Below are 19250 nucleotides of genomic sequence, written 5' to 3' on the forward strand. Positions count from 1 at the left end.
CTACAAATCCAGCATTCTAGGCAAATCTTGTTGTCAGAATTTTTTTTAGCAAAGGAAAATCCCATAATAGATTGGAAATTTTGTTTTAAAGAAAAATGTCAGGAAAATATTGGTATATTTGTAGTTGAAAACATGAAAATAATGAAAGTGTAAAAATATTAAGAAAACTAAAGATATAAAATCACATTAAAAATATGACATGTTGAAAATAAGAAAGATTTTGAAAATATCACAGTATTATTGTGATTTTCATGGTCCTTGCCTATACCGAACAAGAACAGCCTACTACATCTCTGCATGCCTTCTCACTATTTTGATGTGTATCGAAAGTCATGAAGATCGCAATGTCACCACATAGCCCGAAATCAAGATTTTAAGTGTTTCCAAAAATCCATGAGTTTCTAGAATTCTTAGATGTTGCCCCAAAGGGTGTTTGGTGCTGTGGGATGGGGTCTAGGCCGCTAGGCAGGCAGTCTAGGTTTAAATCTCATGGGTGTCACCCCTTACGAAGCCGAAGTATGGCGACTTCCTGGTGGCAAGGAGTAAGCTCACAGAGTTTTACGTTGTTAGGACAGAGATCTTTAAGTATGGCAGGCAAAGCCAACGTGATTAGGTTTTTGATCCTCTTAGGGGTGGTTTGTCCATAAAATATTAAAAAAAAAAACTAAGGTTAGGTAGACTCCTTCCAAGTATACAATCGTACCATTGGGTTTTACACTTGCAATGTCTCAATAAAATGCTTGCAATTTACAATATTAAATATATTTTGAATACTTGCATCAAAAGTGTAGATGTGAATTTATGTTAGCATGCATAGTTGCATACCCTGATTTATGTTCGCATACTTTGAACCATGTTTACATATATTAATTTTTATTTGCATGTATCGATTTAGGTTTGTATGCTTCAATGCTTGTTATAAAGATTATTGTTCAATAATAAGATTAGGGTTTAATGAAATCCTGCGAGCTTTGAATTAAAATACCTGAAATTATTGTTTATGAAATGAATTATTATGGCCATGTTATGACCAAGGTTCGAGCATCTTTTGTTGTCATGAAGTATATTGATGAATGTGTAGCATATTATTATTATTATTGAAAAGTATCATTGTACTCAAATTTTTCTTATATACAAGTTGTTAAATCTTACCAGACAAGCAGAGCCACCCCCGGTTGGCATTTATCTTTTAATAAGTCATCTCCTTATACTTTTATTTTATGATGAGAAACACTCGCCGGCGAACTATGTCGCTTAATGGGCCTGTCAACAATGGCAATTCATAGCCAAATGCAACAAACAGTACTCATATAAGTTTGCAGTGGTCTAAGACCAGTGCAGGACTCTGATCTTGGGTTCCCTTTTCTTTGTGTAATAAATGAAAGAGAAAACCCAAAAAAAGTGTCATGGTAAAACAAGGGCGAGCTTGTAGGCCCCTCCAGTAAGATGAAAACTCAAAACTAGGGATGTAAACTGTTTGGATTGCGATAGGATGTATGTCTGACAAATTGGATGTGGGCTAAACTGATTCTAATTTGGATTCAGATTTGGATGGTGAAAAGCTAATATCAGATCTGCTTTTTTTACATGTAAATGGATTCAGATAATCCAATTGATTGACATCCCTACTCAAATCTGTTTTAAACGGTGGGACCTGTGATCTATCATCATTCAAATTTGTTTGTTAATAATGTGTGCACCTGTGTTTGAGAGAGAGAGAGAGAAGAGTCATGTTTGCAATACCTCGTCATTGCAATTCGCAATCGTAGCATATGGGAAGCAACTGTCCATAAGAAGGATCATCAGAAACAGATAGCACGTCTTAACGAACTAAATAAATCATGATCCACCAAACATGCGTGCTCCGATCTAGAGCACTCGGATAAGTATGGGGGTAAAAGGGTGGACATCATGGCCCACCTGACCCGACCTGCAGGGTCCTACAAGACCGAACACATAAATGCTGGCCCTCTTATAACCCAACCCAATCTTTATCATGTTCGGGTTTGGCCCAGGTCTTGTCGAGCCCAGGCTCGGGTTGGGCCCTTTTAAACATATGTATTTTTGGGTTTATGCTTGTACACAAATCCAGTCCGTTTTACAACTAGTTCTGCATTATAAGCCTGAGACTTTTTGAGCATTTGGCTGCATAGACAACCTAAACCCCCCATCTTGGGTCGAGCACTTGGACCCAATGTCGACAGAATTGGAACCACTTAACCCCTATCTTCATACCCTAATGTCATACCTATTGTGAGATTTCATCATCACATGTTATATTCATCAAATCTGACCTGGTAGATGCGATCCGCATGCATAGTTTAGTGAAGATAGCAAGATTTTCGGTTTAAAAAATTATAATTTTTTGGTTAAAAAAATGATTTTAGGGTTGATTCCTATCAAATCGACCATACTGAATTCATCTATGGTGTTGGATTTCATAAAAACAAAGAGATCTCACAAATTAAGGGTATGACTTTAATTAGGGTACAAGATAGGGATAAGTATCCAACCCGCACCAAAGGTGTCAGTGGTATGAATTAAGTACGAGTCATACGCCTTAACCATCTCACCAGCCACACGCTACATGGAGTTCTTACTTCCCACTATACCTTGTGAGGCTTTCTTGAGGTGGCTTTTCTACTTGCAGTTGCATCATAATTTCTGATCATAGCAGCCACTTTCTAGGACGATATTTAAACCGTGATAGCAGCCAACTCAGTAGGGGAGTACGTTATACAGTTCTCATATATATAGAGAGAGAAATGGGTATGTGATAAATGGGTTTTTCTGTTCTTTCAATATTTTTTTCGAAGTTCCGACCCCATAAATGTGTTGGGCATGGTCTATTTATGAGGAATCCACACACTTGGATCATGTGTTTTCAATGAAAAAATAATACTTGGAGCATTGAAAATTTATAAAGATTTTGGACAGTTGATTTTTTCCAACATTATAAAAATTCACCCATGTCTCTGAATCAAACACTTCAAGACCTGATATCCCTATAAATCAAGTACATAGATCACATTTAAAAGGTCAGAATTTAAAAATAAAACAAAAAAAAACCCTGAAAAACTTATTTAGCACATTTCATTTAGCAAGTACCCATTACTCTCTCTCTCTCTCTCTCTCTCTCTCTCTCTCTCTCTCTCTCTCTCTCTCTCAGAGAGAGAGAGAGAGAGAGAGATGGGTGGCTGCCTACCCTCCCCATCTGGCCTATTCTGGCTAACGCTCACGTCTCACATTCTTTTTTTTTTATCGTTAGGGCTGTCAATGACCGCCACTAAAGGTCTTTCTGCGTGTGCAGTACACAACCCTGGTGTGTTGGCTCGTGTATTTACATAAGGGGGTAGGCAGCAGCCATTTTCTTAATATATACATATATATATAGTAATGCGTTACTTCTACCCCCATTAGGCCTATTCAAAAATTGTAGTTTTTTGGTATTTTTTGTCACATCTAGCACCATATCTATCTATAGGTTTTGTTCAGTGGGAACCAGCTTTTGGATCACTAGAATCTCGTATACAGTTTTTTCAGTGATCCAAAATCAATGGCAATGAAGGCATCAAATTTTTCTTGCTCATAAAAATATTTTTTTTCATCGAAAAACCATGACTCAAGAGTTTATTCTCACTAAATCGAGCATGCTAAACATATCTAAGGTTCAGATCTATCATAAAACACTTCAAACTATGGGGCCTGATGGAGCAGAACGAGAAAATAGAGCTTAATATGTTCAGTTCTCATATATATATATATATATATATATATATATATATATATATATATATATATATATATATATATATATGTGTGTGTGGAAGGGAGACCGGCCAACAAAAGAAAGGTCAAAAATCTACAACCAATGATAGATGCTGTTTCTCTAGTGATCATGTTTTTTTATTTATCGTACTTTACATATTATATTTTTATCATTCATTTAGTGAGTGATATGTTTTGAATTATGAATTTTTGATGTTTAGATGTGTTTTTTAAAGCACTAAAAATCAACTGCCCACAATACTTTGTATTGTAAAGTTTTAAATGCATTGTGAGCCGTGAATTTTTCATGTTTCAAATCCAAAAGCCTTCATGTAAAACAAATTTCTTGCTAAATAAATTATAAAGAACAAATAACGAGGTCTGATCGATGAGATGGTGGATCAAAGAAGTCTCTCTCTCTCTCTCTCTCTCTCTCTCTCTCTCTCTCTCTCTCTCTCTCGGCATCATCGGTTTAGTACAGTGAACATTGGTTTATTCCTTAAACACACAAATTTCAAACGTTATTGACATCTGCCTACCGCTGTTGACGTAAACAACAAAAAAGCTCTACATATTCATAAGGACATTAGCACTAATATTATCGGTTCACACCCTGAATCGGCTGATACATATAGTACTGCCAGAAAATCAAATACTGATCTGAATCGGTTATTTTTTAATAAATGTAAAAAAAAACTTAAAATTAACTTTTTAATATTATTTTACTATTATTTTAATGGCTTTTATACGTGTCATGTTCTGATTGACACTTAATATTTTTTAATTATGTTTTGGCCGATTCACTTGAGAATTGGTATCGGATTCACCTGAATCGTTGGCCAAACGATACAGTCAGATTCTGATACTGACAACATTGCTAATAAAAATGAATAGGAAAATAACTGCGAAGCTAAACGCTAAAATCAAGGCAAACATTGCCACGCTTGTGTTGCTCTCCAAGCATATTATTAAAGTAATTTACAACAACCCTTCTAACTTAGCCACTATCTACAAAAAAGAACCCAATACTTTGCTTATTACATTTGGCTGCGCACATTTATAATTTATCTTTCAAGACTAAGTTTGGTCCTAAAATCATTCAGTCCACCTTTGTTTAGTCAAGCAAAGTAGCTAAATGCCCTCATTGTGGACTTGCACAAGAAAAGAGCATAAGACGAGTAGTTTTATCAGATCAGGACAAGATTGTCATTCTATACCTCAAGATTGTACTTGAAATTCCTAGAAATAAATAAGGCAGTTAAATGTAATAATCTAAATGTTGAGCAGCTTTTTGTCGCATATACTTAGGCAGCTTTTTTTGTAAGTTACTCCATATTATAACTGATTTCTTGTTATTTTAAATGGCACTAATATTTTCATGATATTTTAAAAGTTCTCACATCCTAGCCCAACATGTGCCCCCAAATATGCATTGCCAACATAATTTAATTCACAATGCATTGTCACGAGTTGGGGGTTGAAAATTATTTAGAGAATGAACTTACATATTTGTGGTTGAGGACATTTAAACACATATCTAAACACAAATTAGGGTTTGAACTTAGGACTACATTTGAAATCAAATCTAGACCGAAGCTTGGTATACATAAATTTGGATCAAACTCAAACTAATATTAATTATCTAGCTTATAATCCATCTGCTCAAACTAATATTAATTATCTAGCTTATAATCCATCTGCTTAAATGGGGCTCAGATTCGAAGTCGAGCATGAACACAAATGTAGGTCCAATGGCATTGAATTTGAACTTGGATGCAAACTCAAAGTGGCTTAGAGCACTGGCTTATCCTGGAGTTTAACCAAGATGAAAGTTGCCTTTGAGGGGGAGGATAAATTTGGATCCGACTATGAGTAAAATCTGCGATGGAGTATTTGAGCCTTGTTCATCCAACGCTGCCTCCAAGCTTAAAGTCTTTTCAAGGTTGAGTTCTAACTTGGGGTATGAAATATGTCACAAGTTTCAAAAGTTTGTAGGGGATGTAAACGGTTGAGATTTGGATATTCAACTAATCAGATGTTGGCTAAACAAATTCAAATTCTGATTTGGATTCATATGGCGAAAAGCCCATACCAGACCCGCTTCTTTACATGTAAATGGATTCAGATATCGAATATCCATCAAATTCATATAATTTCCAGATTTGGCAGCAAAAAATCAAAACCAGATCCACATCCAATTATAATGGGATACGGTTTTGACTTACCAAATGCAACTAAATGGAAAATGATATAGGATAAAATCCGATTCATTGACATCACTAAAAGTTTGGGATGAGAGTTTTCTAGGTCCAAATTCAAATTTTTATCTCCAGGTCATGTGAAAGTTAGCGTTCAGGTTTTGAACAAAGTATGGAGAGGTGGGACAAGTTTGAAGCCAAATAGAGAATGGTGTTCAGTTGATGGCCAGAAGGGAAAGGATCTTGATGAAGATGTCAAAGTGACAAGTAGGACCAAAAGATAGTAAAGGCTAATCAATCATGGGACCCAGAAAAAGCTTGTGATCTCTGACACTATGCTGTCAATATACAAAATCCCAAACATGGTCATCAGCCTAATTCGGCCTTTTATGTAGACAACAAGGAAGCTCTAATTTATCCATCCCTAGTAAAATAACCACCAATAATGAAAAAGAAATTCTTAAATAAAATAATAAAAAAGGAAATAGCAACCACATGAATTTTCCACGTTTCTCACAAAGACATGCTTGGGTCTAAAATCAAACAGTTGACAGTAGATGAGTCAAATCAAATGACTTAAATGTCCACGATTATTTCTTAAATAAAGGATAAGATGAATTCATTTATGAATGCCAAGAAAATAATTAAATACCTTATGGAGGCACTTAAAGCTAAATGTTGGCCATTTTTTCTTTTTGTTTTTTTTTTTTTGAATAAATGATAAGTAGAAGTTTTGAAGGTAATACAGGTTACATTTGCAAACATGTGATATTATGGTACAAGATATACATGCAACTTATCAAAAAAGCAACTCAAATGTGTGAAAATGGATATTTTGGTAAGCTTAGGACTCGGATTTCTTAAGCTCCTCAATGACATCTCATCTAACAGATGGAGCACACTAATGCAGACTATCAACTTGGCCATTGGCTTCCGGGTTTGCACGGCCAAATATTTTTTACCATCAATTGCATGAAGATCAGCAGAATAGAAAATTAAAACAACCACACAATTTCTTTCTATCATGACTGCTCTGAAACCCTTGTAACAGGGGGAAGTTCAACTGCATCCAAGTTTACAGGGTAAGGAGTCCATAGGCCCAACCCTCCCCTAGTTTCTCTCAAGCCGTTATTATTTCCCTTGAATTCATCCAAGGATTTCACCCACTCAATTCTGGAAGAATGCTCTCTCGTGTGCTTGTGCAATATGAACAAGGAATTGTATTCACAATTGGGGAACATATAAAACTTGAAAGAGTCCCCTAACCTGTAAACAACATAACCAAAACTTAGCTGGTCCCTTGGAGTGAAAAGATTCACCTCATTGAACCACAAGCAGCAGAACAGATTGTTCAATGGCGTATGCTCCCGTATGATGATGGCGCCTTCAGGAACATCTGCAATGCAGGAACAAGGATTTGAATTTTATCACAACAGAATGGGAGGGGAATGGGGGCAAACACATCAATCATTTGAAGTTACCACTGACAGTTTTCTTCTTGGGACTCCACAGTTCCATCCCTTCGTACACATAAATTTTCATGTGTAGATCAATAAGTGGCCGAGCATAGCGCTTCCTTCTTTTGTTGGCATCAGCTTCCTCATATATACTCTTATGATGCTTATGACGAGCTATTGCAAAAGTATAACCTCCACGCCACAGATACCTGCAACTTGTTGAAAGAGACTACGTAAGGCAAAACAAGGGGAGAAAACAGAAAAAATAAACAAACTCACACAAGATTAAAAGAAAAACAATAAATTATGTTTTGAAAGATGTTGCCTAAGATCTTCATAAAGCAAAAAAATGATAAAATCAAGAATTTGCAGTTTTGACTTTTCCTGCAAAACGGGTGAGGCTTTCACCTAAAGAAACAATTAGATCAATTTTTACTGCAAAAATCTATACAATTGCTTACAAACCTTTCCAAAATGAGCAAGGGGTCAACTATAAGCTCCATTTTCCCGTCGATCCAAATACTATATTGTGCCTGAGGAAACAACCTGTGTGTTAAAATCTTTGGGACCTTCCCATTCCTTCTTGGTTCATCATAAGGGAGTTTGTGAAGCGTCACAAGGCGCCAAATACCAACCCACTTGCCCCCATCACTGCCCTCTGTGATGTTGCCACTTGCACTAATATGATCAAGAGTTATCTCGTCGATGACCATAAGAAAACAAAAGAGCTTCTGTGACCGTCTGCTGATATTCGAAGGTTGATGGGGTGCATCATACCCATCAAATATGCCAGAGGCAACAACATATTTACATCTTTTAACAAATTCAATGTCTACAGGATCCATCTCCGCACCTCCGTTTTTCATGAAGCCACAATGCACCTGAAGTAAAGAATGAGTAGAACCAAGATCATCACTGTGCATTTAAAATCTAACTGTAACAGCCAAGGCATCATCAAGTTAATCTTAAGAAAGAAGAAAGAAAAGAGAATTCAATATGTAGTTCATGGTTCACATGAAGATTGGTTAATCGAGGTTAGTAGAAAAGCAAAATTATAGTCACGTCTCGTATATAGTGAACTCAAATGTGAAATAATAATCATGTTAGTCTTGTGCTCAAGTTTCTACAGTTTTTAATTAATTTTCCAACAGTCCATATGCACTCCCCTTTTACAAATGCATACATCCTTACTCCAAGTTTCATAGTGTGCATTTTTCATACTGGACAACTCAATGACTCATCAATTTATACTGTTACACATCCAATCCATTGATGTGTTTCTCCAGCATTAACTTTTTGAGTGATTAGTACTTGATTATATATCAGGTGATTTCTTGATGAGTTATGAACTAAGACTTTTTTTTATCTATTCACGGTGCTCAGAACAGTTCAATGGAAGATATATTGCTTTACTAGTCATGAAAAAACTAGAAAGAGTACATTGATATCTAAGGGAATGGAGGTGGTAGTAAAGGATAGGAGCCCTATTTAAGGCATGAGAAATAAAATGTTGCACTCTTAAAATCCCAAATGGATAAAAATGGTAAGAGTCCACTTCGGCAGAGGTGGGAGCTAAAAGGGCGGACTCATTAGAGAAAAAAATCATATGAAACAGGTCCCATATCTCATGGCTTAAAGAATTAGATCGTAATACTTGATTCTACATATGGGAGGCGGAACAAAACTTACAGTGCTAGTAGTGGAGGCCAGATCTTATGGTTCTGGAGTTGATATTTATCCACTCTCTCAGCAATCTATATTTATCCACTCTTGCAAGCTTGAAGGGAATGACTCATTTTGATGATCTGTGAAGAAGGTTGAAATATCAATGATAGCAAATGTATGTCAACTCATTTTCTTGTTGCATCAAACAACAGTGGACATAGCAGCATTTGGATGCAAAATCGGCAAATTGCTGAATAAACAGTTGGGTGTTTGCATTTACGTTGGTAAAGCTGGGGCTGAGAGGAAGCTAAATAAAATGCAAGATATCTTTTCTAGCTGCAAAGGCCACCCTCATAAAACATGCACATGACAACCAATTCACGTCCCTTCTGTGTACTTGTAAATTGAGCAAAACTTCCAACTTTCTTGTGGAAAGCAACCACTATAGAAACGTTCAAATTCTGGACGAGACCAGACGCCCTAACAGGAATCTGTTATCTCTGTAGAGAAAAAGTTAGAGAGAAGAGAGGCAAGGCATTTCGGCCTGATCATGCACTTAGTTGTCAAAGGTGGCACCTAGGCGCAGCCCCACTGCCTGGGCGACCAGGTCTGGGCGGTGAGGCCCTATATTTCCGCCTAGGCTGTCACCGCCAAAGCTTTTTTTAAAGCCTAGGCTTTTTTTTAAGATTTTTTTTTTTTAAACATATCATCTGTTTTCTTCTTCGAGGAGGAGAAGAAGAAGAAAGAGAAAAAATCTTATTTGTCTATTGCTTGTATTATGTCTATTGTAGAGAAGAATAAAAAGAATAAGAAGATTTTATTTATTCAATTGTTAATTTATTCTTAATTTGTTTGAGCAGGTTAAGGTTATGTAATATAATTGTTTTACACTTTACAGTGTTTAATGACATATTATTTGTCTATTGTTTATTATTGATTGATTTTATGTTGTATACATGTTTTTTATTATGTTTTTTATGTTTTTAAAAAAAAATTATTTTGGGTACCGCCTAGGCCTTTTTAGGGGCTCACCGCCTAGGCTCCACCTAACGCCTATGACAACTAAGATCATGCATGATTCCCAGTGCATTGGTTGTGCCTTATCAATCATTTTTTTTATATTAAACAAAGTAATAAGTTACAAAATTAAGTAGCACACATACACTAAAGTAACACAACATTATAGTTATGCCACAAATAGCATGCGCCTAATACCTCCAGCATGTCTTCTAATACATCCTTGTCATCCAACACAGCCTTAGCATTAGAAGATTCAGTGCAATAGATAAAGCATTAATAGCCACATGGGTATCAAGGATATTTGAGCCGAATATCCTGATTTGATTCCTCCTCAAGATTGGAAAGACAGACTATCCAGGACACGTCTATGTTTTTTAGACAGGCTGGCCAATTGTTGGCATACGGCTTTCTGGAATTATTGGTGATAAGTTAGAGAAAGACAACTATTTACCATTTGGAAGGATGCTTGGCAGGAAGATGCCTCTTATGAAGAGTTGCGGGAGACCTGCCAAATGCAGCATGCAGGAATTTACAGAGATTCATAAAGGTTATAGAGCTGATTATAATCATTAATGTTTAACTCCCATATAGGTCAAAAGGATTGCAAGGTTCAAGTTTCAAACACCCAACCAAAGAGTACAGGGGGCTAAAGTTTTTTTAAAGGAGAACCAACCAATTCACAGTGAAATCATGCAATTCTCTTTTTAATTTGAACCTGAATTAACACCATTGCATAAAATAGGTACGGGATCTTCAAGGGCCAAAACTTTATAAAATTCTTACAACGAAAAACCTAGAAGACAGTCATCACCTTTCTAGATGTTATATTGTACGCAGAGCAGAATGAAAAACAATGAATGGTATCTTATACATGTTTGTCCTTCACAACCTCTTGCTACTTGCATAGATGGAGGATCAGGATGCCCTCCCTGCTGACTACAATGGAGGGGTCAACTGAGTTGAGGAAGAAGGTGAAACAAAGAGTAGAATATGATCAACCTACAAGATTTATGTAATGATATAAAAGGACTACCAAGGTACACCTATTGTCATTCCATAGTATCAAATAGTAAGATGTGGACATCCCCCGACTAATGTGCCAATGAGCAAGATATTTCTCTGTAAGAACATTATACACTATAGGAATGACATCTTTGGCTAGCACGATCATCACCACAAAAGATACTTTCAGCCTGTGTATCTTGAGTACGCATTTTTGCTACCATATGTAACAAGGCGGTGGAAAGAAGATCTATAAGAAATTGACAACAGTAACAATCTCTGTACTTGCCATCAAGGTGACATAAGATGGGAAAATGTTCAAAACATAAAACAGGTCAAAGATAAATTAATAGAAAAAGAAAAAACAGAAAATATTGCAGAGCATAGAATATCTGAACTAGACTTACTAACAGGTGTTCTGCAGCAAGTAGCAGAATAAAACAGAGCAGAGATAAGTTATGACCTTCAAATTCATACATTAATTCAAGAGATAAATGCCAACATAAAATTAAGTGAAACAAAGAAGCAATTAGACCATCCTTTTATTAATTACCTTCATGGTTGCATTCAGTTTAAATGATTCATTCCTTTGTTTCCAAGTTTGATGCCCTCCAAATAATGGTTGGGACTGAGGATTAGAGTCTACAAGTTCATCTACCAGAAAATAAGACAGATTTTTGGGAATTTCCTCATAATTCTGCTTCCCTGGAACAGCAACCTTATTGGGATCATCAGCAAGAGGAATAGGACAACCTATCCATGTTACCCATACAATAAGATCATAAGAATATGACCAGAAGAACCACGATATGGAAATGGGCTACAAATGGAGAGTCCATAAGATGATCAATCTTACGATGGGATGGCTTTTGTATAAGTCCAATACTATCCAACAGGTGATATACTTGGCCATCTCTTCTACATAGACCTGCAGACAAAAAAGGGAGATACAAGACTAAAAACAATCAACAGGATGGTATTCAACTAAGTACGAAAACCTAGCACAAAAACTACATGAAAAGGTTAATACGAGAACAACTAAAGAATATGGGACCTTCTCAAACAAAGACAATCTGAACATGTATAAACCACTGTTTTTGGTTGTGGCTTTTTACACAGCTTAGGAAGCAGTATAGCAATGACAAATGCTTTAGACAGATAGATTCATAATAAACAACAAGAGGGATTAAGGATTATCCCTAAAAATCTACACCATCTGAGAAGCCAACACCAGTACCAATTCATAGCAACATGTTTAATATTATTTAAAGGCAGAAATCTCATTTTACAAACATAAATGCATATTATATTTCAGAAAAAGAGACATATTGCTATCATTTGTGAATATTTATGGTACATGATAAAAGAAAAGGTTGCATTTTAGTGGGAGCTCTTATCAGACTGACGAGTCGGTTAATCAAGGATGATTTTCTTATTTAGGTAAGGTCATCAAATCGAATATGTAAAATTATTTATTGGAATTCCATAATGAGACTCAAATGATGGATATGCAAACATTTTTTCCTTATATGTTCTATATCTCCATGAATCTTTAACTTTTGCTTGCATTGTCACCTTTTGTCCACGTAATGGAACTGAGAACATTCAGGATTATGGAGGATTATACACGGCTTTTTTTGGCTTTTTCTTCAGCCCTATGTCTCCTATCCCAAGGGGGTCTTCTTCCTCCATTAGCAGGTTCTTTCAATCAACTCTATCTATTTTGGTTTGGATGGCAGGCAGGCCTATCTTTCTTGGTTTTCATAGGACTCCTTACGAATGTGGTTTCTATCTACCTTTATAGTCTATAAAGAAGCAAGTTATTAATGAGAAGATGAAACAAAGAAATAACCACTCGTGTGAAATAATAGAAGATCTCCCTTAAGATAAAAAAAAATCGCCGGAAAATGTCTTCTTTCAGATGTAACTCCACTAAGTGTTTTCTTGCATTCTCAAGGGGTGCTAGATTTTGCTCTGACGGGCACAGTTCATGATTGTGTTTTGCTGGCACTTGCACTTGAGGACTTCATCCTCACCTTAGCTTGAGAGAGATTTTGAAAAGATCTTCAAAAACCTCTTTATTCCACATTCGCAGATGAACTTTTAGTCTCTTCAGCTTAATAGAGAGGCTAAGCACCAGCCTAGCATGGACCGGGATAGAACAGCTAATATGATTTATGGACAGGTAAGAGAATACTTGGTGGCAAGTAGTTCCACTTCTACCTAGTCACATAGAAGAAGAAAACTTTGAAGAAGCCACAGTTTAATAATTTAAGTTTGAAGAGAAGAAAAACTTGCTAAAAGACCACTTCTAAAAAAAAATCAGAGATCCAAGAACTTCCACATTAGACAAAAAGAATGGAATATGAGTTCCATCTGAAATTCATGCTGAACATGCCAACTAAAATGATGTTTTTTGATGCATCAATGGAAAACCTTTATTATGTCCATTATGCATCATCTATAGCTTTGTAAAGAACCACCTTTGTCAATAACCATCTTTTGCAGACAAATAAACAATTCACAAGTATCACACACAAAAGAAAAAAATCTCATCCATTTGCCAATATAAGCTCTGGGCAAGACAATGTCGAAGATGGCGCATTTTCTTTATTCAATTGTGCCAACTGGAATAAGTTGCAAAAGAAAGGGAAAGCATCAAATGCACATAAAAACAGATTTGGCATTTTGTAAGCAAAGAGTGCAGCAAGCATCAGACGATACTCTTCACCTTGCACTCTCTCAAATGATGAGAAGTTTATGGCTAGATAGCAGCATGCAACTTTTAGGCCCAAACAGTTGGTCCTATGTCCTAAATAATTCTCTTAGAAAGAGGAGCCACAGAAGGATTTATCATAAACAAATGGCAAGATTTCACCAAGAAGTCTCATTTACAAAAGGCACCTTCTCCTTGTTCATAGATAGCCTGTTCACAGATAGATGTGTCTCTTTCCCCATCTCAGCACCTACATGTAGAATCCCAACTACCAGTGAGTTTTTTATGCTGGTAAGACTCCACTCAGACCACTGAAACCTTTAATTGAAACTCGGCAAACATTTTGGCCTTCCTAAATGCTTTTATTATCAAAACTATCCCTTCCTGCTTATGGCACATCTGCAACTCAAGTACTCAACCAGGTTTCCATCTGCAATGTAATGTACGTGTGAATGCATGTCTGAATGCATGTATCTATGTACTGGAAATTTTCAGACACCAATGCTATCTATAATGCATTTGATTTTTCACTAAAATATTAAAAGTGAGACATGGTAACCGAAAAAACAATACATTTATCAGTGCAAGTCATCGAAAACTAACACAGAGTATTTTTCATATGCCTTTATCAGAAATCATGTTCAAACAACCAATAGAAGACAAACTGCCACTTTTGGGGTTGCTGATAAACTCTGTTCTGAATGCCTCATCAAAAATCATGACGAAGACATGATGAATAAAATAATTTAGATTGGACAATTCCAAAAGTGCACCTGAAAATGAAGCCACGGATAATTGGCATGACCAGACTTGAAACAATAACACAATGAGCATGAATAATATCCACAAAATTCCTGCCACAAGAACCAGCCTTATGAAATTCTTCTTCCACACAGGCGTCAATGGAGATTCTTGAAAGGTCCTTTCCGAAGAAGGGAGTCCATCTTCAGCATCTAGATGCAGCAACATGCGCGATCAATATATATATATAAACCAAAGGATTGCCCTCATTAGAAAACACAGAAACAGAAAAGATATGTTTACCTCCTATTTTTTTACTATGATTACTTCTTTCTATTCTACGGATTGTTCTTAAAGAGAACGCACGATCTATGTCCCTATCCATTATTTCCCGATTCCTGATGCAAATGAGAAAATTAGATCACCTTATGCCTGAGCCAAGAGGGACTTGTATTAGAGCTAACTCTGATCGCGTGCGCGCGCGCACACACACACACGCATGAGCTAATATTCTTGAATCTGTAAACGGCATTATATAACATTTTATTTTTCTCTATACTCATTGTATACAAGAATCGCCGACCCCAATTGTTTTGGGATGAAGGCGTAGTTGTTGTTGTTGTTGTCATTGTATACAAGAAATAATTATAAAACAAGATAAAAAAGACAACGACATTTCCAACAAAAACCCAAAAACCTTCAAATCAAGGTCACACTGGCTTTTCAAATAAGGGCAAATGTTTAGCAAATATCAGAAATAACACCAGTTTTGAGAATTCTGCAAGATTTAGAAGCAACAAACAACGAAAAAAAGCGAGAACGGCGTCTTGGAGAAGCAGATCTGAGCATTCCCGAGCTCGTTGAAGTATCAATGAAATTTTCGAGAAGAAGAAGAAAGGAAGAATTCCGAGAGTGCTGAGACGGAATCATTGACAAGAAAAAACGCAAAAGGGGAAGGGTCACCTCGATCCGAATGGAAATGTTGAGAGGAAACTACGAAGAGGGAAGTTGGAGAAGTTCCTTCATCTTCTTCTAGATCTGAAACTGGAAGGGCGTTAGCACATTGGAATTCACCACGCCCTCGAACATTCTCTTTCTTTGCCCTAAAACCAAACGGACCCAAGCCAAATACAAGAGACAGAATGGATCACGGTTGGAGAGAGAGAGAGAGAGAGCTTGGCTGGTTACGTGAATACGGTTCGAATCAGGCGCAGGCGCAAGACTGAAAGTGAGTCAAGTTCGGTTCCACTCATCCCTTATGTCATTGAGAGCAGATCAGGTGGCAGAATCAGATGATCTGCCAAATCACTTTAAGTGATTTGACATCTTGACCGTCCATTGATTCATCTCACACCGACCTCATGGTCTTGGTGCATATTGTAGACGGTGAGGATGCCAAATCAGATTCCTGAAAATGATTTGGCAAATCACCTGATCTGCTCTCGTCATCCCTCATCTGTATACCCCTTTTAAATCTTATGATGCAGGTGGTTTTGATCAATCTAACCTTATAGATGAATTCAACGTGATCTATTTAGTAGGAATTGAGCAAAAAATATATAATTTTAAACCACAAAATTTTGTGTTAACCATTGATTTTTCAATGGTCAAAAAATCTTGCACACAAGTCAGATATTGAGTTAAATGTCACGCCCTAAATTAGGGCCTGTTTGGAATCTCGGTGCTGGGATAGGCATTTATGCATTTGGTGTTAGCAAGGCAAAATCTTGATCAAAGGCCCATGATGGTCTCGTCTAGAATCTCGCTGGTAGGATATGGGCGTTTATGCATTTGGAATGAGAAGTGAGGCCCTTTCTCCTTTGTATTTACACTTGATTTTAGCAGCTGCCACTTGCACAAATGCATAAACGCCCATCTCAGATCTCCTTATTGGGTCTGCCCCAAGATGACACTTGGGGCAGACCCGATAAGGGGCCCAACTCTTGGTGTAAATCATACGATAGAGGTTGGGTGGATGAAATGAAAAAGTGCAACAAGAGTGTTGTGCGATCGTAGAATGCCATTGCGGTTATCGGGTAGCTTTGTTAGGAGAAATAAAGTTATGAGTAGCGGCCATATCCACCATGGCCCTGATGGTTTTACCATTAATGCAAACATCCAAGTACATAAGTTACTTACTGATAGTAGGTTGAGGGAGATGCACGACTCCCCTAAGTGCATTTAGCATATGAAGGGCCATTTTCGGTTTTTTCTCGTGATTCCCTTCTTCAATTTGAGCTTCATTGACATTGGCTTGACGATCGAAACACTTGGAGCACTCAACCATCCAATGCATATTATCACAAATGAGGCAAGGAGAGTTGGGACGTTGCGAATGCCCAATGTGATTAAACTTGCCCTTAAAGTAATGTCCATCATCACACTTATGAGAAGGGTGGTAGGAACCCTACTTAGTGTCCCGTTTGGGTCCCTCATGCTTCACCCCATCCCCCTTCTTGTGCTCATGGGAACGTTTGTCATTCTGACATTCATTCTTATGGTAGTCAATAAACTGCTCAGTGGCAGTGACGGTGTTTGCCACATTCTGTGGGTGTTGCCTCTGAATTTTTTTATTTCTCCCATGATTATAAATCGTGTATGAAGTAGAACAATTTGTCATTCCCTGACATATCAGCAATGTCCAACATAAGGCTAGTAAAAGCCTTAACGTAGTCACGTACGAGGCCAGTTTGTCGAAGGGCCATCAACTTGGAATGGAACTCAAACTCTGCATTGGTGGGTAAGAATTGACCTCTAAACTCTGCTTTGAAGTCATCTCAAGTGTCAATTTCGATCAGCCCACAATCAATGTCTTCGTTGCGTCGACATCATCAAAGAGTGACATCACCTGTGAAGAATGACACAGTGGTGTCATTCTTAACTTTGTCATTTCAAATTTGAGCCACCTTAATTTAGTGTTCCACTTCCCAAATGAAGTTCTTCAATTCTTTCACATCCCGAGCACCAGCATACTTTTGAGGATCGGAAAGCTTTCTTCAATGAACTTCTTGGCGGACAACAACTCTACCTTCAACGAGACCGCCTTGCAAGATACGTTCAAAGACGCACGTGGTAGCAAAGAGTTGAATGTTCTTCCCTTTCAACTTGGTAACACGTTCACATAGCTAGGATGCTTTTTCGATAAACAATAAGAGATTGCTCACTTGTTCTCGAACTGTGAGTAGGGAGAGCAACTCCCTTACCTGGTCATGAATATGCATAAGTTTGGTCACCCTGGCCTACACATCCTACAAAGCATTGAGGTTAGGTCGTATATCATGTTCCAAAATTTGATGTTGTTCCATATGTTGGTAATGGTTATTCTAACCACGTTAAGAGTTTCATTGATGCTAGTAATGATCGCTTCTACACGAATCAAGTGACCTTCGAACATTGCCTCTGTCGTGAACTCGACAAAAGGATTCTAAAGGCTTATTGGAGGAGGCACCAGAGAGAGCTAGGAGCTTTGAGTCACTCTCAAGGAGCTAGAAGATGCCCCTTTATTCTTGCTTTGCCTAGCAGGGATGAAGCCTAAAAATATTATGTGTTAATCAGAACATGACATGTGTGAAAAATCATTAAAATAATATTTAAAAATATTTAAAAATAATTTTAGTATTTTTTATATTTATTAAAAAATAGCCAATTCATGGGTGATGTGTATCGATTTTATGCAGATACGATATGTATCGGCCGATACAGGCCTATACACACTGATACTGACAACATTGGTAAGGATTGTTTTCTCATGGTAGGCGCTTATGGTCGACTATCCTCCATGATGTTGCAGTGTTCCACGTTCATTAATTGGAGAGGATTTGTTTTTTTGAACCACAATTTACATGCTTAAATGGGGAAATTTTTTTGACCAAGTCTTCACCAAGAGTTGGGCCCCTTATCGGGACTGCCCCGAGATGACACTTATGGTATGTTTGATCCACCATCCCCCACCTGATTTCAAACCATGCAAAAGGTGGAAACGCTTGTTGAAACAAGCATCTAGCACGTCTTTGGAACCCCCTTTCACCGTTCCACTTCTTGTTACAAAAACAACAGGATGGGGGAATAGTGAAGTTAAAAAAAAACATAGGGGCGACTCCCCCTCCTTCTCTCTCCTGTGCAGCAGGCCGGGCGAGGCCACCGGTAACTGACGATGGGTGACAGGCAAAGACAACACCGACAACAAACAATGTCTTCTTTCTTCCCCTTCTTCTTTGTTCTTCTCTCTCTGTCTTTTCCCTTTCTCTCTATTCTTCGTTCTTTGATTTTCTTCTTAAGGTTTTGATTAGTTTTTTCAATAATTAAAGTTTTTTTCATTGATTAGAGGTTTTTCTTTGATTTTCAATGACTAGGATTTTTTATTTGATTTTCATTGATTAGAGCTTTGGATCAAATTTCTTATATGAGCACTTTTTGTAGTTAATTTGATTAGGTATTTTATTTGATTTTTTATGATTAGGGGTTTGAATCAAATTTCTTAAATTAGTGTTTTTTATAGTTAATTTGATTATTGTTTTTTATTTGATGTTTTATGATTAGTGTTTTGAATCAATTTTCTTAAATTAGGGCTTTTTGTAGTTAATTTGATTCAGGCTTTTTATTTAATTTTTTATGATTAGGGTTTTGAATCAATTAGTTTTAATTAAGGCTTTTTATAGTTAATTTGTTCAAGGTTTTTCTTGT

General features: G+C 37.0%; 1 protein-coding gene across 1 annotated transcript; it reads right to left on the reverse strand.

Moving 5' to 3' along the window:
* Positions 1–6961: 6961 nt before the first annotated feature.
* On the reverse strand, positions 6962–15227 carry LOC149816127 (putative hexosyltransferase MUCI70). The gene is made up of 7 exons (XM_089987276.1): positions 14871–15227; positions 14600–14779; positions 11967–12038; positions 11664–11863; positions 7889–8304; positions 7448–7632; positions 6962–7362 (listed from the first exon to the last, which is right to left on the reverse strand). The coding sequence occupies exons 1-7, from the start codon at positions 14950–14952 to the stop codon at positions 6989–6991; spliced, it is 1509 nt and encodes a 502-aa protein (XP_089843402.1). The 5' UTR covers positions 14953–15227; the 3' UTR covers positions 6962–6988.
* Between the last annotated feature and the right edge of the window lie 4023 nt (positions 15228–19250).

Source organism: Nuphar pumila, chromosome 14 (assembly GCF_984573655.1).
Source record: "Nuphar pumila chromosome 14, dmNupPumi1.hap1.1, whole genome shotgun sequence".
Lineage (NCBI taxonomy): Eukaryota > Viridiplantae > Streptophyta > Magnoliopsida > Nymphaeales > Nymphaeaceae > Nuphar > Nuphar pumila.